Raw genomic sequence first — 26514 nt, 5'->3', positions numbered from 1 at the left:
AATGAAAAATTAAGTGTTCTGTACTTTTATTTATAATACTTTGGCTTTTAAGACCAGAATCATTTTCTGTCAATGAGCCTGATGTTTATTGGTTCAGATGGTATAAGTGTGAGTTCCGTTTTCAAAACCACAGGGTCCATTGTGACTGGTTCAATTTTATATCTGCTAACCATCTGCAAAATAGAAAGGTGCACATGGAACAAATTCCTGTTCGGTGGTGAAAGAGTTGATTAGGTTGTATGAACACAACAATTGTACCGTTCAAAAAGCTTAATAATGGGAGATGTAGCCACAGATTTCTCCCCCACCCCCAGGACACAAAAAACATACAATCACTGGCTTATATATTTAAAAACTGCCTTTACATGATTCTGTAGAAGTGTGATGCATTAGATGTACTGCGGATATGCAGGGGTGGGTTCCTTCGGGAGTTTATCTCCTCTCTCCCCCCCCCCCCCCCCCCCCACCCCCGCACAACACGAACCTCTTATAAACTTCGATCGCCAATCTAAACTTCTCCCATGTTGCTAAAATTGTTCCGTGTGTGTGGGCATGGGGGGGGGGGGGTTCGATGGGTTCGACCGAACCCCCCTTGAAATCGCTTTTTTATAATTTAATATATCTGACATTGATATATGACATTATTATATTTACTCAACATAGAAATATATGCCCAATATCTCTGCAATCTATTTTGGAACCCCCCTTTTCAAAATCCTATGTACGCCCATGGTGGGTGGGTGTGAATAAATAGCCTACTGCATTCTAAACGTGGATAAAGAGATCCGTTTAATACCTGTGCGATTAACACCTGTATTTTTAGCTCCGCCACTCGACGTCCTGTAAATAAACAAATTTATATTACGAACATTATAACCTGGATTAGCGGAGAATAAGACTATTTTGAGTTGTATAAATTTAGTAAACATAAACTGGATATTTATGCAAAAAGACCGCTAACACACACACACCCCAACCCTACAAAAAAAAAACCCCACAAAAAACAAACATAACCACACGCACACAAAACCCACACAATACTACACGCAATAAAGATGAATAATGGCTAGATAAATGGGCCATCAAACAGATGAATATAGGCTACACTCGTTATCAAGTCCAGGTTCAGTGCATGTATTCGGAACTGTTCTCCAACCGATGAAAATAGGAGAACCCGTTCCCAAGATTAAAATAAAACTGAAGAGTTTTCAATATCAGTGTTTGGTAATCGGTCTAAAAATGGTATTTGATGGAAATGACGAACAAATATTCGAATACTAACTATAGTAAGTTAGGACAGAAAACAAATGAAAATCATAATGCAGAAGTGACTGGTAGCTAGCCTAGCTATATATATTGACTTCCCGTCTAGTATGACTGAATTATCAATATGATTATGAAAAATACTAAAACAGTGGAGGGTTTTCTTTTTTCTACTTTTTTTTCTTTCTTTTTTTTGCCAGCTTTGAACGATTTCGAGAGGATTCAGATGGATTTATTTATTTAACAACTCTCCGACACATAATCTGTCACTAGAGGACACTAACATACATAACAAGAACACACATCAAAATATAATACCTATAGTTAACAATGAGCATCGGGTACGTAATCAAAATAGTTAAAAAGTGCGATGTACGTTGATGTATTCTTTGAGTCGTGGATATTATTATAACAACTTTCAACTACCACCTCTATTAGCTTTTTATATCTACACTACAATCACTATTAGCGTTTTTATGTACTCCCATCCACACCATCCACTGTTGATATATATTTTTTGAGTCGTGAATATTATTATAACAATATTCAACTACCACCTCGATTAGCTTTTTATATACTCCCCATATTGATGTGTGATGTATTCTTTGAGTCGTGGATATTATTATAACAATATTCAACTACCACCTCTATTAGCTTTTTACATCTACACTATCCCTCGAATTGATGTACACATACCTATACACATCCGAGTACCAAACCCAAAAGCCAGGTAAGGTTTTCGACTCTCTTTGTCTTGGTTAATAGTACCACGTAACCATCGCTCAGGACGAAATGTCTCGGGGTCGTCAAACAAAGACAGCTGACGACCAAACACGAAGAGCGGGACAACTACAGTTGTCTGGAAAATAGAAGGAATCCTATCGAATACCGTGAATTAGAAAATACTTAAATTTGTTGAGGGGCGGGACGTAGCCCAGTGGTAAAGCATTCGCTTGATGTGCGGTCGGTCTAGGATCGATCCCCGTCGGTGGACCAGTTGGGCTATTTCTCGTTCCAGAACTGGTGTAACAAAAGCCGTGGTATGTACTATGATGGTGCATATCGAAAAGAGTAGCCCATGAAGTGGCGACAGTGGGTTTCCTCTCAATATCTGTGGTCCTTAACCATATGTCTGACGCCATATAACCGTAAATAAAATGTGTCGAGTGCGTCGTTAAATAAAACATTTCCTTCTTTGTGCGTTTGATAGCATTCAAGTCCATATCAGATGTTCAGAATTGATTTTTAACGATGACACTGTGACACGTGAACGAAATAAGACCTTCATATACTGACACACAATGAAAACGCAAAAACAACTTTTCATTGCAAATAACGACAAACTATTAATGAATTGATGGATAATGTAATATAACATTAATGACTGGTATTCATGATATACATTCACATGGAAACATGGCCAGTTATCATCAGTAATCGAGTTGCATTCGTAATCGAAAAGTTCAACACCCCCCCCCCCCCATATCAAGGTCAATATCTGGTGTGTCCACCATTGGCCCGTCCGTGAGCATGCGTGAAGACGACGGGGAAAGGATTGGCACAAACATCTCAAATAAGCCGCAGGAATGTTCTTCCACTCCTCCTGCAACGCCTGTGCAAGCTCAGCGACGTTACGCGGTGATGGCTGGCGGTGACGTACACGACGTCCTAACTCATCCCACGTGTTCAATTGGGTTCAAATCCGGTGAAACGGCGGGCCAGTTCATAACGGTGATACCGGCTTGTTGCAGGAATTCCTGGGATAATTCTTGCAGTATGTGGACGGGCATTGTCTTGTTGAAACAGAAGGGGACCTCCTGGACCCATATTCACAAAATATCGTAAGCCTAGTTTTACACGTAAACGTAAATCTACGACTGAAGAGCTATTCACGAAACAACGAAAACGTAAGTTACGTGTATAGTTGGACGTAAATATAAGAGTGCCGTTATTTACTATTATTTACGGAAACTAGCAATATTTCCAATAAATGAAGCAGTTTGCGATGGCGAACGCCCACGGATTGAACATATTTTTGTTCGTGATCGAACAGATGTTTTCGACTCGGCCAATTTCTCCTGAGTTATCTTTTCCTTTTTAAGAAATGTCCTCAAGTTCGTACCAAAACGCGGATCCCCACCAATACCAAAATGCCATGGTTCACTGTTCGCAATGTTATTGTTAGCAAACGACAAACAAAATTGCGTTTTGCGCATTTGTTATTTACCCGGTAGCCATCGTTTCTAATGTGTTTTTATTAATTACTCCAGTGAGAGTGTTAAATCGTAGATTTACGTCCAACTAAGTTACGTTTACATTTACGACCATCTTTGAGAATAAGGTGCTTCTTGCACGTAAACGTAAATCTACGGCAGACGTAAGTGCTAGTCGTAGACGTAAATTTACACTTTTTTGTGAATATGGGTCCAGGTCTTTGGTGACGGCGCAAAAGTGCCGATCTTGGCGTGGGGTCGTAACGGGACGTTGACCAGGTCGAGATCGATCACGGACACTCTCGGTTTGTTGATGACGTTCAACAAGTCGTCCAATAGTTGAGGGATGGACTCTGAAGGTCCTGGCAACTTGGCTTTGCGAAGTCCCCCCCCCCCCCCTCCCCGAACCATGCCCAACGCTCGCTTCCTTTGTTCTTCTCCGAGTCGTGGCATTCTTAATGTGACGAGGTATATGACACCGTTACGTGACTTTTATGTGTCCACATACTGGCATTTCACGTGCATTGCATGCAGCATGATTGAGCATGTAGTGAACGCATTTCACACCATTTTGTGTGTTTCTGCTATTGTATGTGTAACGAGAACAAAACCAGGATTAAAACCCAGACAAAAGTACCAATCAATGGCTTCCTCTCATAAATTGTTATTTTAAGTCCAATAAATATATTTTTGAAAAAATTGAAAAATATCTGTTTTGCGTTTTCATTGTATGTCAGTAGGCCCTATACATTAAATGTTCAAAAATGGTTAAATTTTTCTTTTTTTAGCTTAATTCTGCGTCATATACATCTATCCATTTCACTGGGTGTGAGTTTGAACAGGACGCACCGACACAGCAGTCTATCGATTAAGCCATCAGACTTAAGGTTCGCATCTTGGTACCGACTCCCACCCAGAGCGAGTTTAATGACTCCATGATCACTACGTCGATTTCTGTCTCACCAACCACTAACCCACTGTCCTCCTGGATAACTGAAATGTGTTCCCAGGTCAGCATGGTTGAACTTTAATTGGCTATAATCACTAAAATAACAATAAATGAAATGAAAAGATAACGAGACAGTTAGGAGATAACCATATGGAGTTTTTAGATTTGCGGGTGTTATTGTCTATTTGATCCCGCAAATGAAACATTTGCGGGCATCAAATAGACAATAACACCCGCAAATCTAAAAACTCCATATGGTTATGTCCATTGTAAACTGAATCGTTTTTCTACAGAACTAACTGTATATTTGGCATTTTTTGAAAAAAATACCTGTCTACAATTTAACTGTAGACCCTTGAATCGTCAACTTTGCCTGTTCCAATTGCTAATGACGTCACTTTCTAATGACGTCATTAGCTTTCCGGGTGTTATTGTCTATTTGATCCCGATCCCGGAAAAAAAATGTAATTAACCAATCAAAATACAGAACACACCCTAGTCAGTTTACAATTCTGTTTAACCGTTACTGATTTATATTACCTTTGCTGGAACGTGATAGCCCAAAATTATCATGTCTTTTTCAAGATCTCTCACAACATGGTGCACAATTGGGGTCAGTCTGTAGTAAAAAAAGAAACAAACAAACAATCCAACAAAAAGCTCAATCGTGGTACAGTTAGCATACATTTCAGTGTTATCAAACATCGTGTTAATTCAAGTTGAATGGCAAGTTACTATTTTTAATACACTCCGCTACCCATCCCCGGCTAGGTAAATTATATTGGATAATGTGGAAGCAATTTAGGATTGCTGATTAATCGAGGTTAGGTACATTGTGGGCCAAAGTCACAAAGCCTGTTTATGTGTTACACGCATGTAACTACATACATTTTCAATGCTTAAACACCTGTTTATGTGTTACACGCATGTAACTACATACATTTTCAATGCTTAAACATCTGGGTTTAAGAACATTATTTTTGCATTTACCCTAGTTTGACACTCAATAGCCGATGTATTTTTCGTACTTGGGTGTCGTTAAACATCTATTCTGTTCTATTCTGGGTTTAAGAAAAACAGGCTTCGTAAATTCGGCCTATTATGTTTTTATTTATTTTGTTTTTAACCATCTACTAAATATCTCTATTTGGTATCACCTGAGCGTCTCTTTAATGACGGCCTTCAAGTATGGCATGTTCTGTAGCTGGGCAGCACTGGGGAATTCTCCTTCCGGTACGACGCCGGTCACCTCGTCGTACAGTTTCTGCTGGACGCGTGGATTTCTCGATAGTTCATACAGGATCATCTGCACGACGTTTGCCGTCTGCAACACAACACATATATTAGGCATTTATGGCCATCGTCATTTCAAGGATATAGGAAGGAAATGTTTTATTTAACGACGAACTCCACACATTTCTATTTACAGTTATATGGCGTCAGACATATAGTTAAGGACCACACAGATATATAGAGAGAAAACTCGCTGTCGCCACTTCATGGGCTACTCATTTTCGATTAGCAGCAAGAGTTCTTTTATATGCACATCCAACAGCGAGGGTAGACATACCACGGCCTTTGTTATACCAGTTGTGGAGCACTGGCTGAAAAGAGAAATAGCCCAATGGAGCCACCGATGACAATCGATCCTAAACCGACCGCGCATCAAGCGAGCGCTTTACCACTGGGCTAGGTCCCGCCCGTTCAATGATATAGTGCCGTATCTAGCGGCTTTTAGTTTAAATGTGCCCTCGTGAAACTCGATAAGACTATATTACTGTTCCCAGGTTATTATTTGTATGGAATGATATAGTGCCGTATCTAGCGGCTTTTAGTTTAAATGTGCCCTCGTGAAACTCGATAAGACTATATTACTGTTCCCAGGTTATTATTTGTATGGAATGATATAGTGCCGTATCTAGCGGCTTTTAGTTTAAATGTGCCCTCGTGAAACTCGATAAGACTATATTACTGTTCCCAGGTTATTATTTGTATGGAATGATATAGTGCCGTATCTAGCGGCTTTTAGTTTAAATGTGCCCTCGTGAAACTCGATGAGACTCTATATTACTGTTCCCAGGTTATTATTTGTATGGAATGATATAGTGCCGTATCTAGCGGCTTTTAGTTTAAATGTGCCCTCGTGAAACTCGATGAGACTCTATATTACTGTTCCCAGGTTATTATTTGTATGGAATGATATAGTGCCGTATCTAGCGGCTTTTAGTTTAAATGTGCCCTCGTGAAACTCGATGAGACTCTATATTACTGTTCCCAGGTTATTATTTGTATGGAATGATATAGTGCCGTATCTAGCGGCTTTTAGTTTAAATGTGCCCTCGTGAAACTCGATAAGACTCTATATTACTGTTCCCAGGTTATTATTTGTATGGAATGATATAGTGCCGTATCTAGCGGCTTTTAGTTTAAATGTGCCCTCGTGAAACTCGATAAGACCCTATATTACTGTTCCCAGGTTATTATTTGTATGGAATGATATAGTGCCGTATCTAGCGGCTTTTAGTTTAAATGTGCCCTCGTGAAACTCGATAAGACTATATTACTGTTCCCAGGTTATTATTTGTATGGAATGATATAGTGCCGTATCTAGCGGCTTTTAGTTTAAATGTGCCCTCGTGAAACTCGATAAGACTATATTACTGTTCCCAGGTTATTATTTGTATGGAATGATATAGTGCCGTATCTAGCGGCTTTTAGTTTAAATGTGCCCTTGTGAAACTCGATAAGACCCTATATTACTGTTCCCAGGTTATTATTTGTATGGAATGATATAGTGCCGTATCTAGCGGCTTTTAGTTTAAATGTGCCCTCGTGAAACTCGATAAGACCCTATATTACTGTTCCCAGGTTATTATTTGTATGGAATGATATAGTGCCGTATCTAGCGGCTTTTAGTTTAAATGTGCCCTCGTGAAACTCGATAAGACTCTATATTACTGTTCCCAGGTTATTATTTGTATGGAATGATATAGTGCCGTATCTAGCGGCTTTTAGTTTAAATGTGCCCTCGTGAAACTCGATAAGACCCTATATTACTGTTCCCAGGTTATTATTTGTATGGAATGATATAGTGCCGTATCTAGCGGCTTTTAGTTTAAATGTGCCCTCGTGAAACTCGATAAGACTATATTACTGTTCCCAGGTTATTATTTGTATGGAATGATATAGTGCCGTATCTAGCGGCTTTTAGTTTAAATGTGCCCTCGTGAAACTCGATAAGACTATATTACTGTTCCCAGGTTATTATTTGTATGGAATGATATAGTGCCGTATCTAGCGGCTTTTAGTTTAAATGTGCCCTCGTGAAACTCGATAAGACTATATTACTGTTCCCAGGTTATTATTTGTATGGAATGATATAGTGCCGTATCTAGCGGCTTTTAGTTTAAATGTGCCCTCGTGAAACTCGATAAGACTATATTACTGTTCCCAGGTTATTATTTGTATGGAATGATATAGTGCCGTATCTAGCGGCTTTTAGTTTAAATGTGCCCTCGTGAAACTCGATAAGACTATATTACTGTTCCCAGGTTATTATTTGTATGGAATGATATAGTGCCGTATCTAGCGGCTTTTAGTTTAAATGTGCCCTCGTGAAACTCGATAAGACTATATTACTGTTCCCAGGTTATTATTTGTATGGAATGATATAGTGCCGTATCTAGCGGCTTTTAGTTTAAATGTGCCCTCGTGAAACTCGATAAGACTCTATATTACTGTTCCCAGGTTATTATTTGTATGGAATGATATAGTGCCGTATCTAGCGGCTTTTAGTTTAAATGTGCCCTCGTGAAACTCGATGAGACTATATTACTGTTCCCAGGTTATTATTTGTATGGAATGATATAGTGCCGTATCTAGCGGCTTTTAGTTTAAATGTGCCCTCGTGAAACTCGATAAGACCCTATATTACTGTTCCCAGGTTATTATTTGTATGGAATGATATAGTGCCGTATCTAGCGGCTTTTAGTTTAAATGTGCCCTCGTGAAACTCGATAAGACTATATTACTGTTCCCAGGTTATTATTTGTATGGAATGATATAGTGCCGTATCTAGCGGCTTTTAGTTTAAATGTGCCCTCGTGAAACTCGATAAGACTATATTACTGTTCCCAGGTTATTATTTGTATGGAATGATATAGTGCCGTATCTAGCGGCTTTTAGTTTAAATGTGCCCTTGTGAAACTCGATAAGACCCTATATTACTGTTCCCAGGTTATTATTTGTATGGAATGATATAGTGCCGTATCTAGCGGCTTTTAGTTTAAATGTGCCCTCGTGAAACTCGATAAGACCCTATATTACTGTTCCCAGGTTATTATTTGTATGGAATGATATAGTGCCGTATCTAGCGGCTTTTAGTTTAAATGTGCCCTCGTGAAACTCGATAAAGACTCTATATTACTGTTCCCAGGTTATTATTTGTATGGAATGATATAGTGCCGTATCTAGCGGCTTTTAGTTTAAATGTGCCCTCGTGAAACTGGATAAGACCCTATATTACTGTTCCCAGGTTATTATTTGTATGGAATGATATAGTGCCGTATCTAGCGGCTTTTAGTTTAAATGTGCCCTCGTGAAACTCGATAAGACTATATTACTGTTCCCAGGTTATTATTTGTATGGAATGATATAGTGCCGTATCTAGCGGCTTTTAGTTTAAATGTGCCCTCGTGAAACTCGATAAGACTATATTACTGTTCCCAGGTTATTATTTGTATGGAATGATATAGTGCCGTATCTAGCGGCTTTTAGTTTAAATGTGCCCTCGTGAAACTCGATAAGACTATATTACTGTTCCCAGGTTATTATTTGTATGGAATGATATAGTGCCGTATCTAGCGGCTTTTAGTTTAAATGTGCCCTCGTGAAACTCGATAAGACTATATTACTGTTCCCAGGTTATTATTTGTATGGAATGATATAGTGCCGTATCTAGCGGCTTTTAGTTTAAATGTGCCCTCGTGAAACTCGATAAGACTATATTACTGTTCCCAGGTTATTATTTGTATGGAATGATATAGTGCCGTATCTAGCGGCTTTTAGTTTAAATGTGCCCTCGTGAAACTCGATAAGACTCTATATTGCTGTTCCCAGGTTATTATTTGTATGGAATGATATAGTGCCGTATCTAGCGGCTTTTAGTTTAAATGTGCCCTCGTGAAACTCGATAAGACTATATTACTGTTCCCAGGTTATTATTTGTATGGAATGATATAGTGCCGTATCTAGCGGCTTTTAGTTTAAATGTGCCCTCGTGAAACTCGATAAGACTATATTACTGTTCCCAGGTTATTATTTGTATGGAATGATATAGTGCCGTATCTAGCGGCTTTTAGTTTAAATGTGCCCTCGTGAAACTCGATAAGACTATATTACTGTTCCCAGGTTATTATTTGTATGGAATGATATAGTGCCGTATCTAGCGGCTTTTAGTTTAAATGTGCCCTCGTGAAACTCGATAAGACTCTATATTGCTGTTCCCAGGTTATTATTTGTATGGAATGATATAGTGCCGTATCTAGCGGCTTTTAGTTTAAATGTGCCCTCGTGAAACTCGATAAGACCCTATATTACTGTTCCCAGGTTATTATTTGTATGGAATGATATAGTGCCGTATCTAGCGGCTTTTAGTTTAAATGTGCCCTCGTGAAACTCGATAAGACTATATTACTGTTCCCAGGTTATTATTTGTATGGAATGATATAGTGCCGTATCTAGCGGCTTTTAGTTTAAATGTGCCCTCGTGAAACTCGATAAGACTCTATATTGCTGTTCCCAGGTTATTATTTGTATGGAATGATATAGTGCCGTATCTAGCGGCTTTTAGTTTAAATGTGCCCTCGTGAAACTCGATAAGACTATATTACTGTTCCCAGGTTATTATTTGTATGGAATGATATAGTGCCGTATCTAGCGGCTTTTAGTTTAAATGTGCCCTCGTGAAACTCGATAAGACTCTATATTGCTGTTCCCAGGTTATTATTTGTATGGAATGATATAGTGCCGTATCTAGCGGCTTTTAGTTTAAATGTGCCCTCGTGAAACTCGATAAGACTATATTACTGTTCCCAGGTTATTATTTGTATGGAATGATATAGTGCCGTATCTAGCGGCTTTTAGTTTAAATGTGCCCTCGTGAAACTCGATAAGACTATATTACTGTTCCCAGGTTATTATTTGTATGGAATGATATAGTGCCGTATCTAGCGGCTTTTAGTTTAAATGTGCCCTCGTGAAACTCGATAAGACTCTATATTGCTGTTCCCAGGTTATTATTTGTATGGAATGATATAGTGCCGTATCTAGCGGCTTTTAGTTTAAATGTGCCCTCGTGAAACTCGATAAGACTATATTACTGTTCCCAGGTTATTATTTGTATGGAATGATATAGTGCCGTATCTAGCGGCTTTTAGTTTAAATGTGCCCTCGTGAAACTCGATAAGACTATATTATTGTTCTGTTCCCAGGTTATTATTTGTATGGAATGATATAGTGCCGTATCTAGCGGCTTTTAGTTTAAATGTGCCCTCGTGAAACTCGATAAGACTCTATATTGCTGTTCCCAGGTTATTATTTGTATGGAATGATATAGTGCCGTATCTAGCGGCTTTTAGTTTAAATGTGCCCTCGTGAAACTCGATAAGACTATATTACTGTTCCCAGGTTATTATTTGTATGGAATGATATAGTGCCGTATCTAGCGGCTTTTAGTTTAAATGTGCCCTCGTGAAACTCGATAAGACTATATTACTGTTCCCAGGTTATTATTTGTATGGAATGATATAGTGCCGTATCTAGCGGCTTTTAGTTTAAATGTGCCCTCGTGAAACTCGATAAGACTCTATATTGCTGTTCCCAGGTTATTATTTGTATGGAATGATATAGTGCCGTATCTAGCGGCTTTTAGTTTAAATGTGCCCTCGTGAAACTGGATAAGACTCTATATTGCTGTTCCCAGGTTATTATTTGTATGGAATGATATAGTGCCGTATCTAGCGGCTTTTAGTTTAAATGTGCCCTCGTGAAACTGGATAAGACTCTATATTGCTGTTCCCAGGTTATTATTTGTATGGAATGATATAGTGCCGTATCTAGCGGCTTTTAGTTTAAATGTGCCCTCGTGAAACTCGATAAGACTCTATATTACTGTTCCCAGGTTATTATTTGTATGGAATGATATAGTGCCGTATCTAGCGGCTTTTAGTTTAAATGTGCCCTCGTGAAACTCGATGAGACCCTATATTACTGTTCCCAGGTTATTATTTGTATGGAATGATATAGTGCCGTATCTAGCGGCTTTTAGTTTAAATGTGCCCTCGTGAAACTCGATAAGACCCTATATTACTGTTCCCAGGTTATTATTTGTATGGAATGATATAGTGCCGTATCTAGCGGCTTTTAGTTTAAATGTGCCCTCGTGAAACTGGATAAGACTCTATATTACTGTTCCCAGGTTATTATTTGTATGGAATGATATAGTGCCGTATCTAGCGGCTTTTAGTTTAAATGTGCCCTCGTGAAACTGGATAAGACCCTATATTGCTGTTCCCAGGTTATTATTTGTATGGAATGATATAGTGCCGTATCTAGCGGCTTTTAGTTTAAATGTGCCCTCGTGAAACTGGATAAGACCCTATATTGCTGTTCCCAGGTTATTATTTGTATGGAATGATATAGTGCCGTATCTAGCGGCTTTTAGTTTAAATGTGCCCTCGTGAAACTCGATAAGACTCTATATTGCTGTTCCGAGGTTATTATTTGTATGGAATGATATAGTGCCGTATCTAGCGGCTTTTAGTTTAAATGTGCCCTCGTGAAACTCGATAAGACTCTATATTGCTGTTCCCAGGTTATTATTTGTATGGAATGATATAGTGCCGTATCTAGCGGCTTTTAGTTTAAATGTGCCCTCGTGAAACTCGATAAGACTATATTACTGTTCCCAGGTTATTATTTGTATGGAATGATATAGTGCCGTATCTAGCGGCTTTTAGTTTAAATGTGCCCTCGTGAAACTCGATAAGACTCTATATTGCTGTTCCCAGGTTATTATTTGTATGGAATGATATAGTGCCGTATCTAGCGGCTTTTAGTTTAAATGTGCCCTCGTGAAACTCGATAAGACTATATTACTGTTCCCAGGTTATTATTTGTATGGAATGATATAGTGCCGTATCTAGCGGCTTTTAGTTTAAATGTGCCCTCGTGAAACTCGATAAGACTATATTACTGTTCCCAGGTTATTATTTGTATGGAATGATATAGTGCCGTATCTAGCGGCTTTTAGTTTAAATGTGCCCTCGTGAAACTCGATAAGACTCTATATTGCTGTTCCCAGGTTATTATTTGTATGGAATGATATAGTGCCGTATCTAGCGGCTTTTAGTTTAAATGTGCCCTCGTGAAACTCGATAAGACTATATTACTGTTCCCAGGTTATTATTTGTATGGAATGATATAGTGCCGTATCTAGCGGCTTTTAGTTTAAATGTGCCCTCGTGAAACTCGATAAGACTATATTACTGTTCCCAGGTTATTATTTGTATGGAATGATATAGTGCCGTATCTAGCGGCTTTTAGTTTAAATGTGCCCTCGTGAAACTCGATAAGACTCTATATTGCTGTTCCCAGGTTATTATTTGTATGGAATGATATAGTGCCGTATCTAGCGGCTTTTAGTTTAAATGTGCCCTCGTGAAACTGGATAAGACTCTATATTGCTGTTCCCAGGTTATTATTTGTATGGAATGATATAGTGCCGTATCTAGCGGCTTTTAGTTTAAATGTGCCCTCGTGAAACTGGATAAGACTCTATATTGCTGTTCCCAGGTTATTATTTGTATGGAATGATATAGTGCCGTATCTAGCGGCTTTTAGTTTAAATGTGCCCTCGTGAAACTCGATGAGACTCTATATTACTGTTCCCAGGTTATTATTTGTATGGAATGATATAGTGCCGTATCTAGCGGCTTTTAGTTTAAATGTGCCCTCGTGAAACTCGATGAGACCCTATATTACTGTTCCCAGGTTATTATTTGTATGGAATGATATAGTACCGTATCTAGCGGCTTTTAGTTTAAATGTGCCCTCGTGAAACTCGATGAGACCCTATATTACTGATCCCAGGTTATTATTTGTATGGAATGATATAGTGCCGTATCTAGCGGCTTTTAGTTTAAATGTGCCCTCGTGAAACTAGATAAGACTCTATATTACTGTTCCCAGGTTATTATTTGTATGGAATGATATAGTGCCGTATCTAGCGGCTTTTAGTTTAAATGTGCCCTCGTGAAACTAGATAAGACTCTATATTACTGTTCCCAGGTTATTATTTGTATGGAATGATATAGTGCCGTATCTAGCGGCTTTTAGTTTAAATGTGCCCTCGTGAAACTCGATAAGACTATATTACTGTTCCCAGGTTATTATTTGTATGGAATGATATAGTGCCGTATCTAGCGGCTTTTAGTTTAAATGTGCCCTCGTGAAACTCGATAAGACTCTATATTACTGTTCCCCAGGTTATTATTTGTATGGAATGATATAGTGCCGTATCTAGCGGCTTTTAGTTTAAATGTGCCCTCGTGAAACTGGATAAGACCCTATATTACTGTTCCCAGGTTATTATTTGTATGGAATAATAAACAAAAATATGTTTTGTTTAATGACACCACTAGAGTTTATTGATTTATTATTAATTATTGCTTATTGAATTTCAAACATTTGGTAATTAAAAAAAACAAACACCGCTGCATTTTTCCATCAGCCTCTGATATCCCAATCGTGGGCACTAGCTTGGACGGGGAAACACAATTTAAAGAATGGCTCCACTGAGGTGGTTCGATCACACAAAAAAAGAACCGTAGGTTAGCGTCCTACCGACTGAGCTAGATCACAAAAATGTGTGTTTTGTTTAACGACACCACTAATGCACACTGATTTATTAATCGTCGGCTATCGGATGTCAAACATTTGATAATTTTGACATATAGTCTTAGAAGGGAACCCGCTACATTTTCCCATTAGTTGAACAGGATCTTTTATATGCACCATCCCACAGACAGTATAGCACATACCACGGCCTTTAAAATACTAGTCGGAGTGCACTGACGAGAACGACAAATAGCCAATGGGTCCACCTACGGGGGTCGATGCTAGACCGACCGCACATCAAGCGAGTGCTTTACCACTGGGCTACGTCCCGCCCCGATCACCTCTGGAATGTTTGTATACATGTAAACTTTGTTCTTCCTAAATGTAACTCGAGTCCTACCGTGTCGACCGCTCCAGCCATCAGTTCCACTAGAGTGGCATAAACTTCTAGCCTGGTCATCCTGTCATCAGACAAAAGGTGGTCTAGGAACCCTGGCTCTTCGTTCGTAACATTGGTCATCCTTTCTTCAACTTTCTCGTCCACGTATTTTCTAGCTGAAAACCAAATTATTAGAAAATAAATAAAGTTAAAGTTTGTGTTCTTTAACGACACCACTAAAGCACATTGATTTATTAATCTTCGGGTAATGGATGCCAAACATTTGGTAATTTTGACATATAGTCTTAGAGAGGAAATCCGCTACATTTTTTTCCATTAGTAGCAAGAGATTTTTTTAATGCATCATCCCCACAGACATGATAGCACATACCACGGCCTATGATATAGCAACCGTGGTGCACTGGCACAAAATAAATAGGTCGTGTCAGGATTGTTTTACTGGGCCTGAACCTCGTTTGGATATAGGCACGTAAATAAAGTAACAGTAACGGTAACTGTGATTGTGATATGCATGTTAAACTTAAAGCATTGGTCAAAATAAGATTTTCAAACAAAATGGACATGTTTTCTGAATTAAGCTTATCACGTTCGTGGTACAGGGGGACGGGACGTAGCCCAGTGGTAAAGCGTTCGCTTGATGCGCAGTCGATCTGGGATCGATCCGCGTCGGTGGGCCCATTGGCTATTTCTCGTTCCAGCCAGTGCACCACGGCTGGTATATCAAAGGCCGTTAGGAAATCTTATTTTGACCAATGCTTTAAGTTTAACATGCATATTTACAATTTATATTTATTATGTCATACAATAATGGTGACATTGAAATTCTTAACCATGTATTAACATTTATTGACGACTGTATTTCTAAACGTAAAGTTCTTGCTCCAGCTATCAGTGGGGCAGTAATTTAATTTAATTATTTCCCAGTACTTTAACCATTTATTTTTATAATATACTTTATTTCTACAAATATAATACAAACTTTGTTTCTCCGTCTGGAATGTACATTAATACTGTTATTATTATTATTAATTGTTGTTGTTATAGATGTTGTATGTTTTTTTTTTTATCTGTTTGCTGACACCAGCTTGTTTGGTAATTTGCAATAAATTGAATATCAAAAGCCGTGGTATGTGTGATGGTGCATATAAAAGATCCCTTGCTGCTAATCAAAAAGAGTAGCCCATGAAGTGGCGACAACGGGTTTCCTATCTCAATACTTGGGTGGTCCTTAACCATATGTCCGACGCCATATATCCGTAAATAAATGTGTTGAGTGCATCGTTAAATAAAATATGTCCTTTCTTCGTGGTACAGGAGACAAAAATGGTCTTATGAACTCAAATGATTATTGGGTCATGAAAATAGAATATACGTTGATGTGGCAAATGTTTCAAGCAGTGTCGAATCCAGGATTTTTAAAAAAGGGTCACACAATTCTAAAAATAATAATTTCAGTTTGTTGAAGGTAAATGAGCCGATCTCCCAAAGGAAGCAAAATATGATGATGGGGAGGGGGGGGGGGGGTAGGAGGCATGCTCCCGGATAATTTTGAGATGCGCTTTCAGGGGGAGGGTCCTCTGTATCCGTCAATGGTGTGTTTGCAGTGACAGTATCATCGAGTAACCCCAAAATTATGTCGTAAAAATGAAAGGTGGAGAAGTTTGATACCTAAAGTTGCCATACTGTCGGGCACTGGGTAATTGCAAGCTGACAAAAGACTTGACGGGTATTTGTAAATAATGCTAAAATGTTCGAATAAAACACTCCCAACCCTGTATTCTGCCCCGGATTGGGCCCCTGGCCTCCAGAGGCCGAACCCGAGGTAGACATGCTCGAAACCTTAGTGGTATATGAGCATGTTAAAAACATTACCTACCTACCAACCTTGTAACTGCACCTGCAATAAAGCCATTCCGAGGGCGAGACGTAGCCCACAGGTTAAGCGTTGTTGGTTTAGGATCGATCCCCGTCGGTGGGTCCATTGGGCTATTTCTCAATGCAGCCAGTGCACCATGATTGGTACACCAAATACCGTGGTATGTGTTATCCTATTTGTGGGATGGTGCATATACAAGATCCCTTATTATACTAATGGAAAAATGTAGCGAATTTCCTCTGTAAGACAATGTCAAAATCACCAACTGTTTCACATCTAATAGCCAATGATCAGCAAATCAATGTGCAGCCATTCCACCTCTAGACAACAGATATGGCTGAGCTGTTATGTACAATATAGACAATGACAGTGGACATGACGACATGGTTGTATTGCGCTCCAGTGTAGTGATGTTCGGGAATTCATTGTCCAGACATTTGTAGGGATTTATGATTGAGATTTGTCCAACCAGTCAAAGACAAAAAAAGGACATGTTTTATTTAACGACGCACTGAACACATTTTATTTACGGTTATATAGTTAAGGACCACACAGATATTGAGAGGGGAAAACCGCTGTCGCCACTTCAGGGGCTACTCTTTTTTGAATTAGCAGCAAGGGATCGTTTATATGCACCATCCCACAGACAGAGTAGTACATACCACGGCCTTTGATATACCAGTCGTGGTGCACTGGCTGAAACAAGAAATAGCCTAACGGGCCCACAGACGGGGATCGATCCCAGATTGACCACGCATCAAGCGAAAGCTATACGACTGGGCTACGTCCCGCCTCAATGAAAGACAAAGTAGGAAGTGTGTATATCGTCCTCTATGACGAAGCACATGGTAGTAATTTATGAAATGTACGTTGGAACATGTTAATGGTGTTGTTTTCTAAAAGGAAGACAAAGTAGGAAGTGTGTATATCGTCCTCTATGACGAAGCACATGGTAGTAATTTATGAAATGTACGTTGGAACATGTTAATGGTGTTGTTTTCTAAAAGGAAGACAAAGTAGGAAGTGTGTATATCGTCCTCTATGACGAAGCACATGGTAGTAATTCATGAAATGTACGTTGGAACATGTTTAAGAAATAAAAATGTATATAGTACACGCGTGTATGCAAAAAAACAAACACGCAAACAAACCCAAAAAACAAAAACAAAATCCCACCTAGGGTTTGTAAATTAGGCCCAGTATTTAATAGTATACGAACCAATACGAAATATCGTGTCAAACGCAGATTTGAACTCATTCCATTTGCTGGGTAGGAAAGTCTTGGTGAACCACGGCGGGTAGTAGAGGACTTTACCAGTCGCACGGAACATGCCAAACACTGCGTCGATAAACTGCTCCAGTTCGGGGTCCGGTTTGTCGGACAGACAACCAAGACGTCTGCTTAACAACAGCGAACATACGGCTGAAATCCATATAACCGATCATAATATAGTCGGTAAATGTGGTCTAACGACACCCCAGCACAGTGTTTAATCAGTAGTTTTTATATTTTATAAGTGCTATACTGACGTCTAAAAAACCCTTTACATACATAAACTATTTAATAAATATTGCTTCTAATCGAAAATGAACCAATTTAGAAACCACCTTACAAACACTTTGCATGTAACACGAAATGTACTGTGACATTTAGATGTTGAAGTTCATGATACTTTTATTTATCATGCAACCATGCTTCCTATTGACCCGATAACCTCTACCTGATAATTCGAAATGTTATCATGTCATTAGGAAATGAGTTGTGCGCATGACGGATGTTTTCTCAATTTTCAGGTAGATTGTTTTCTCATTTTTCAAACATCCATTTACAGCAATAATTGTTGAACTGCATAAATAAATATAACATTTACACTTCCTGTAATGTCAAATTACCTCTCTTTTTTTTCAATTCTCCATTATTCGCTCCCATTCGGAACTAGCCAGCGTTTTGAAGTAAACATTTTGAAACAAAAAAGCAAGTAGCATCTTGCAAAGAATGTTTACATTGGAACAGTGTCTGACGTCACAGTGACTAGCAGCCAGTGATGTAGATCTTCTTCAGGTCACACAATAAAACAATACCAGGTTACTACGTTATGATATCGTGGTTATTTGGCTCGATTCGATAACGGTGTAAGAGGCTTGCTGAATCTCGCCTTTTACACCGTTATCTAAACCTCGCCAAATAACCACGATATCATAACGCAGTAGCCTGATATTCTATTTGTCCAACCATATAGGTGTTTTTTTAATAATACAATTTTAAGCCATGTAAAGGTTTTTTTCGTCGTCAGTATAGTATAGCGAAGAAACATACTGCCATTATGTACATACGTTATTAAGCCTCTTCGATCGTCGTCAAATACTGTTGTTTTTAAATACAGACGTAACAATATTTGTTAAAATAATGCCATTTATATAAATGTTTTATGCCGTGTATTTATTTTCTATTTGTCCATGAATACAGTATTAACATAATTTATTGATTGTACCTCTGAGAAGATTATATTTTGCTAACTGTGTTACCCTCATTAAATAAATAATTTACCACCGCAGCCGACGTCACCACTACTACTACTACTACTACTACTACTACTACAAGAGAAGAATCTTAGCATTGGTTTGTGAATAATTGATTGATTGAATGAATGAATATATGAATGAATGAATACATGAATGAATGAATGAATTAATTATATATGAAATTAAAACAAAGTTAAATATCGACTTTAATATTAAATAAATAAACACACTATGTTATAAATAAAAAATTGTAAACACAAATTTGTTGCTCGCAAAGCTCACATTCTAGCGCCCAGTGGAAGAGTTCTGTGTCTAATCCGGTGATACGGTTGTCCTCTGTCCGTACGTGTTCCAGTCTGTCCAAGAAGTCACGTGACACCTCGTTGAAGTCTGACGTATACTTGTGTATAAAATTAAAGTTCAGCACGAGTCGTTTCACCACACGTCGTATCCGGTACCAGTCCTCGTGGTTACTAAAACAATGGAACATCCAAAACGACCAATATACTTCATACTCATATGCTTCTCACTTAGTTTTTGTGCATAATTTCAACTTGAGTAAACATAAGGTCTGTTGAGTATAATTCTCACAGAAGGGCCAATATGATATAAAAACAAAACAAAACCAAAACAAAACAATAAACACCCCCCCCCCCTCTCAAAACAACGCAATAAAATAAAATAATAATAATAAAACATGATGGATGTATGGCACAAAAAGACAAGGACAGGGGTATGGAGTTGGACTAGAAATCAACTGAAAGACAAATGGTTCTTCAGACCGAGAAGAAAATAATGAAGCTAAAACCAGAAAAGGAGAGAGTCGCAAAAAGAAAAATGTCCTAGAGCACAAATGTGTGTGTGTGTGTGTGCGTGTGTGTGTGCGTGTCTGTGTGTGTGTCTGTGTGTGTGTGTGTGTGATATTAACATTTGATGGTAATTATTTTGTATAGTATTTAAAAGCACAAAGTGTCAACTGGCAGGATTCGAACCTACTGAACCGACACGTTAGGCATTTGACAGCCAACAACTGTAAACCTCTCGACCAACCAGTGTTCGCAATGATGACAAATGATTATACTTTCGAAATACAACACAGGAAATTCCCAATCAACTTGAATTTTAATGTCTTTTTACTATTTCAAACAACTAAAGTTAAAGTTTGTTGTCTGTTGAATGGTGCATATAAATGATTCCTTGTTACTAATGGAGCAATGTAGCGGGTTTTCTCTCTAAGACTATATGTCGAAATTACCAAATGTTGTCATCCAATTCCCGATGATTAATAAATCAATGTGTTCTAGTGGTATCGTTAAACAAAACACAACTTTAAACTTTCTTTTTATCGTTACTATAGTTATATGAAAATACTCACGCTAATGATACACCGAAGGCCTCGCCTGCGTCTATTACGTACTGGGTCCAAGGCACGAGACAAGTCCTCTGTGGGTATTTGGATTCCTGCCTCAACAGCTGCTCGACCGCCATTTCGGACCCAATATAAACCATATCAAAAGAGACCGTCTTTTCCCGGAAGATGGGCCCCAGGGTTTTATATCGATTCCATATGAACGTGTGGATACTATCTATATTTTGCACAGTCTCAATTGAAGTACCAATTAACGGATAGCCTTTTTTGTGCGGAATTTCATCAAATGGACGAGCATTTCTCTGTTCTGTTGATGCACAATGAAAAAAGGCTAAATCACCGATTCGTCGATGCAATATTTTTAACAAATGTCTTTGCGTCGAAGCAGCTGCCATAGCTTTAGTCACTTAAAAAACAATTGCTACATTCACTTCAATTTAACTTAATTTTTATCCTTAAATTAAATTACGGTTGAAGCACGTTGTCCTGGGCTCACAGTTAAGCTACAAGGGTCGACTCTCTAGAACAGGAACTATTCAATAATTATTATAAAGTGGTTGGTGAAGAAGTCGATGTAGAGGCTTTGTATCCACACAAAAGGTCGTTAAAACTCACTCTGGATATGATCCAGTACTGGGTTACGTATCCGTTAATACAACTACGCTATCAACCTAAGTTACAAAAATCACCCAAACACTGTTTTAAGTCTATTTTGTACGACATCTGACAATCTACTCCAGTGACAACCCACAAGACATAGGATCACAATGATCCAGTGTTTTCATTGGCAGAAAATAAATAAATGTGTTAGTTCGTCATAGAAAAAAAAAAGAAACCAAAAAAAAAAAAAAGAAAAAAAAAGAGAGAAAAAAGTGAGGAAAAAAAAAGAAGAAAAAAAAAGAGAAGATATCAATGAATGCCTGAATTATGAATATTATACAGATTTTGGAAATTACCTTGAGATAGTTCAACGCGGTCATTATTATCAGTAGGTCTACATGCTTTCGATGGTAATAGCGTCTTGTGTTAACAGTACTTCGTTTTCTTGACACTGATTTTTGCATTTACCATAGTGTGACACCCAATATATTTCGTGATGGGGTGTCATTAAACATTCATTCATTCATTCATTCATTCATTCTTTCTTTCTTTCATTCAGTCGTTTTCTTGTAGTGGTGTCGAATATATCTGGTTAAAACTTGCCTTCCTCTTTGAAATATTACTTTCTTAACTTTGTTGCTGTTATTGTTTTGCTTGCTTTGTTTGCTTTTTAAAATGTTTGTGTGTTTGTTTGTTTTTATATTATTTTTCTCGTATCTGTGTGTATCATCAGGACATGATATCATCGAATGCTTTAATTTGCAATACATTATTCAACAGCAGATGGTGTTTATGATTATATCTAAAACGATGACACACGACAACACTATTATGCATAACAAACAAATGTTAATGGCATGTTCATAAATATGAATGCTTTACGTCATTTGATAATTTCTTTAACTGATCGTTGGTAACAGATGCTAATTTTGACGCGCTGATGTCTGAACCTTTTGAAACTGTCACCGTTTGGCAACCCAAATGGTATCCCGACCATCCCGTAACAACTTTTAATAATAAACTGCCATCATAAAACCGAAGCCTAGATACAAATAATATACCCAGCCATCTAATAGCATTAATTCTTCTACATTACTGTTCAATATAGAACAAAACAAATTAGATAATACTGTTCATGTACCAAATATGCTCAGTTCACAGGTGAGCAATTAAACAGAATCAGTGAACAGTGCATTTCCCAAGAGGTGATTAAATTCAGGGGCGGATTATGTGGGGTTTCCCAGCTGCACGGACACCCCGCCCCCCCCCCCCCCCCCCCCCGGTTAAAAAAACCCTGTATTAAGTAGCGTTGGTGTACGCATCAGCTTGAAACAGTTCACAATAAACACACTCTCTCTCTCTCTCTCTCTCTCTCTCTCTCTCTCTCTCTCTCTCTCTCTCTCTCTCTCTCTCTCTCTCTCTGAGGTACCCTGTAAAATTTATAATTTCAAATTATAAACATTTACATATTGTTTCGGACCCCCCCCCCCCCCCCCCCCGCCTTACCTAAAGCATAATCCGCCCCTGTAAACATACATTATTAGTACATGTAGTACAATTATATGTGTGTGTCAAAATAACTATGCTTAAAAAAAAGTAGGGGAATGAAGGAAATAACAGCCAATTAAAGAAATATCAAGAGGTATCACTCTGGGAATAGATGCATGATAATAACGAAGGAATGGGGTGGGGGGAGGGGGTGGAAGCAACAGTTCATATTGGCAGTAGATTGTATGGCGGCAAACGACCTTGAAACAAGATATGGATGACATATGAAAATTTAACGTTCACGTTTGTTTTTTTATCAATAATGTGTAATACCCCCATGGTTCGTAAAACATTCGTTTATTCGACGTGGCATGCTACGTACCAATCTCCCAATGACGATTTGAGGAATCCTATCCCACTCCTCATGCAGCACCTGGCCAAGTTAAACTAAAGTAGCCGGCGGTCGTTGACGTCGACGTACACGTCTCCCGATCATGTCCCAGACGTGCTCTATGGGGGGAAAGGTCAGGGCTCATTGCTGACCATGGCATTGTGAAAACGTTTTGCTGCTGAAGGTAGATATATATATGGTACGATATGTGCACGGTGGGCCTGAGCATTGTCATCTTGAAATACAAACCATCGATCAGCATGGCGAGCAAACAGGACAGCAATCGGTGCCAGTATGTTATCCCGGTAGTACCGACCAGTGACCATCCCTTGAACAATATGGAGTGGTGTTCTGTATGTTATCCCGGTAGTACTGACCAGTGACCCTCCCTTGAACAATATGGAGTGGTGTTCAGTATGTTATCCCGGTAGTACTGACCAGTGACCCTCCCTTGAACAATATGGAGTGGTGTTCAGTATGTTATCCCGGTAGTACTGACCAGTGACCCTTTCTTGAACAATATGGAGTGGTGTTCTGTATGTTATCCCGGTAGTACTGACCAGTGACCCTTTCTTGAACAATATGGAGTGGTGTTCAGTATGTTATCCCGGTAGTACTGACCAGTGACCACCCCTTGAACAATATGGAGTGGTGTTCAGTATGTTATCCCGGTAGTACTGACCAGTGACCCTCCCTTGAACAATATGGAGTGGTGTTCTGTATGTTATCCCGGTAGTACTGACCAGTGACCCTCCCTTGAACAATATGGAGTGGTGTTCTGTATGTTATCCTGGTAGTACTGACCAGTGACCCTTTCTTGAACAATATGGAGTGGTGTTCTGTATGTTATCCCGGTAGTACTGACCAGTGACCCTCCCTTGAACAATACGGAGTGGTGTTCAGTATGTTATCCCGGTAGTACTGACCAGTGACCCTCCCTTGAACAACATGGAGTGTTGCTCTGTATGTTATCCCGGTAATACTGACCAGTGATCCTTTCTTGAACAATATGGAGTGGTGTTCAGTATGTTATCCCGGTAGTACTGACCAGTGACCCTCCCTTGAACAATATGGAGTGGTGTTCTGTCAGTCAGTCGGACCGCAGTAGCCTGGTGTAACTGTTCAGCGATTTGAGTAGCTCTTTGAGCGCGATTTCGTAAAACCTGGATGAATCAACTCGTGTGGTTTACCTGGGACGCCGTGAACGAGGTCGATCATCAACATTCTTCTGGTATCTGTTCCGTAGTCTGCAGATCACAGGCGGCGAAAAATTGAATATATTGGTTACATCACGCTATTCTACCAGTTTATGCATGCCAATGTGCTTAAGACGTTCTTCACTTCGTAGCCATGAATGTTCTTTCCTAGGCAGTCATTTTTAAAAACTGATCTGTTCGAATCATTGGTAATGACATTTGCATTTTAAATTCCCTTACTTTTTTTTGAAGAGTATATATAAATATTGAAATGATTGTCCTTTTATATTATTTATCGTATTTGTGTGCTTAGTGTATGTATAGTATTGTATGCTTAAACAAATGTAATTTTTATAGTTATTAAAATGTGTATTATTGTAACAGAGGCTTTTTTTTCAATAAGAATGTATTTATAAAATTGTGATCAAAGTGCAAATTCTTGATCCCTCTGTAAACCAGATAATTTTTGAGGTCCCAAGGTGATCCGGTTTAGATAGGTTCCATAGTAGTATATCCTACTTATTGTATACCATAAGCATCCTTGACGTTTTGTATTATGCATTGGTCATGCCGATATTCTAATACAAACGGTTTATGATCAAGTACCAAGAGGTGAGACTAAAGTCAAAATTGTTACTGTAAGTCTTGCTGGTTTGTATAGTATAGCGAATGCCACACGTGTTCGTTGGATAGGCCTATTATTTATTTTGCGAGTTGTTTATTTAGGAGATAACCCATATGGTGTTTTTAGATATTATATGTGTCTATTTGATGCCCGCAAAAGTAATTTTTTACTTTAGGTGTTAGCCTGAGGTCAAAAATTTGCGGGCATCAAATAGACAATAACACCTACAAATCTTCTTCTTCTTTAACGTATTTTCGTGCTTATCTCCAAGCACGCTGTCTTGGGCACACACCTCAGCTACCTGGGCTGTCTGTCTGGGTTAGTTGTTAGAGGTTAGTGAGAGAGAAGAGGGTGTAGTGGTCTTATACCTACCCACTGAGTCGTTAAAACTCGCTCTGGGTGGGAGCCGATACCGGACTACGAACCCTGTACCTACCAGCTGTATGTCCGGTGGCTTAACCACGACACTACCGAGGGCCGGTTTAAAATCTAAAAAAACCCCACCTCCATATGGTTATTTTTACTGTAAACTGAAATGTTTTCCCACGAAACTGACTAGATGTCTCGTTTAAAAACAGAAAAAAAAGAAAAAAAGAAAGTTAAGTTGGCCTGTCCCAAAAAAAAGGAATAGCTGGCTACAATCTGGCTAGTCCTTTGAACAGTTAAGTTGGCCTGTCCCACTTCTTAACAGTAGACCTTTGAACGAAACGTGTCGTATACCCTCAGGATAATTCGGAATATTTTCAAATTATTTTCAAATCACTGGCATGATTCTGCAAGTAAGGTTTTGATTGGTGGACATGAACTTCAACTGGCTGCTGTTAGATCCACATGTAATAGTGGAGCTAATTTTAATTAATAAAAGAGGCACGTTTTTTTAGTGTGTCTAGACACGGTGTCTGGGGACCGTCTAAATATACACCTGCCAATCAGGAACCACGCGTACAGGCCACGGAAAGAAAATACCAAGTAACCAAGAAAACACTCCGATTATTATTTCAGTACATGGGTTAATTTGTGTACAAAACATAATACAGTTATTTCAACACTTTGACATGGTGGTTTATTTTGTATTGAAAAATAATATATAATTGTTGCTGGTTTACTGGGATGGCTACTATTACAGAACACTGCGATGTATCCGCAAAAATCAGGTATGTTTTGTTTATTCATTTCGAAGATTAATTCCTGACGTGACACGTTAGGTATTACGTAACCACCAGCTCGCCAGAGGGCGTATTCACTGGGATGGTACAAAATGGCTGCCCCCGTTATATATAATAGCTGTCACATTTAACCGTTTTATTAATTAACTATACGATTATACTTGTTGATATTAAGCAATAATGTGCATTATGTTGAATATGCATACCAGGCCAAATGCCTTAATTGTCCGGGTGATTTGAGCAATTTAGACGGGCTGCCAAAATAAAGAGCGTCGGACTGTTTACAAATAAAATAAAATAAAATAAAATTTTGAATGCCGGCCAAAATTTTAAAGTCCGACTAAGTCCTTGGAACAGTTGGCGCCAGTTTCCTCCACCGGTGGCCTAGCAAGCTCTTGGCTAGCTCGACGTAATGGGCGCTGGCGATGATCTTCACTGCTCTGTGAACGGTGTAGTTGTCCATGTCTTCGAAGAGTATTCCCTGTCTGTAGAGATCATCCCGGCGCGACGTCACCACAAGTCCAAACTTCCCGTCTTGTAGTTCCATGGCGTGGATGG

The 26514-nt window shown here is 38.8% G+C and overlaps 1 protein-coding gene across 2 annotated transcripts; it reads right to left on the bottom strand.

The window, feature by feature from the left end:
* Positions 1 to 9: 9 nt before the first annotated feature.
* LOC121371593 (1,25-dihydroxyvitamin D(3) 24-hydroxylase, mitochondrial-like) lies at positions 10 to 21678 on the bottom strand. Of its 2 annotated transcripts, XM_041497598.1 has the most exons (9): positions 20497 to 21674; positions 19404 to 19594; positions 17818 to 18021; positions 14723 to 14877; positions 5583 to 5749; positions 4966 to 5044; positions 1960 to 2122; positions 797 to 840; positions 10 to 173 (listed from the first exon to the last, which is right to left on the bottom strand). In XM_041497598.1, exons 1-9 carry the CDS (start codon positions 20883 to 20885, stop codon positions 60 to 62), a joined length of 1506 nt encoding a protein of 501 aa, XP_041353532.1. In that variant the 5' UTR covers positions 20886 to 21674; the 3' UTR covers positions 10 to 59. The 2 variants fall into 2 exon arrangements, with proteins under 2 accessions (XP_041353532.1, XP_041353533.1); XM_041497599.1 differs by lacking the exon at positions 1960 to 2122 and having other exon boundaries at positions 20497 to 21678.
* Positions 21679 to 26514: the final 4836 nt, after the last annotated feature.

This window comes from Gigantopelta aegis, chromosome 4, assembly GCF_016097555.1.
Source record: "Gigantopelta aegis isolate Gae_Host chromosome 4, Gae_host_genome, whole genome shotgun sequence".
NCBI lineage: Eukaryota > Metazoa > Mollusca > Gastropoda > Neomphalida > Peltospiridae > Gigantopelta > Gigantopelta aegis.
Note: the sequence above shows the minus strand (reverse complement) of the source record. Positions and strands in the feature narration are given on the sequence as shown.

Coding starts and splice junctions, on each gene's coding strand:
- LOC121371593 (XM_041497598.1), bottom strand. CDS start 20,885: ATGGCAGCTGCTTCGACGCAAAGACATTTGTTAAAAATATTGCATCGA. Junction 5,045..5,582: donor GTCATTAAAGAGACGCTCAG/GTGATACCAAAT, acceptor TTTTTACTACAG/ACTGACCCCAATTGTGCACC. Junction 174..796: donor TACAGGTGTTAATCGCACAG/GTATTAAACGGA, acceptor TCTATTTTGCAG/ATGGTTAGCAGATATAAAAT.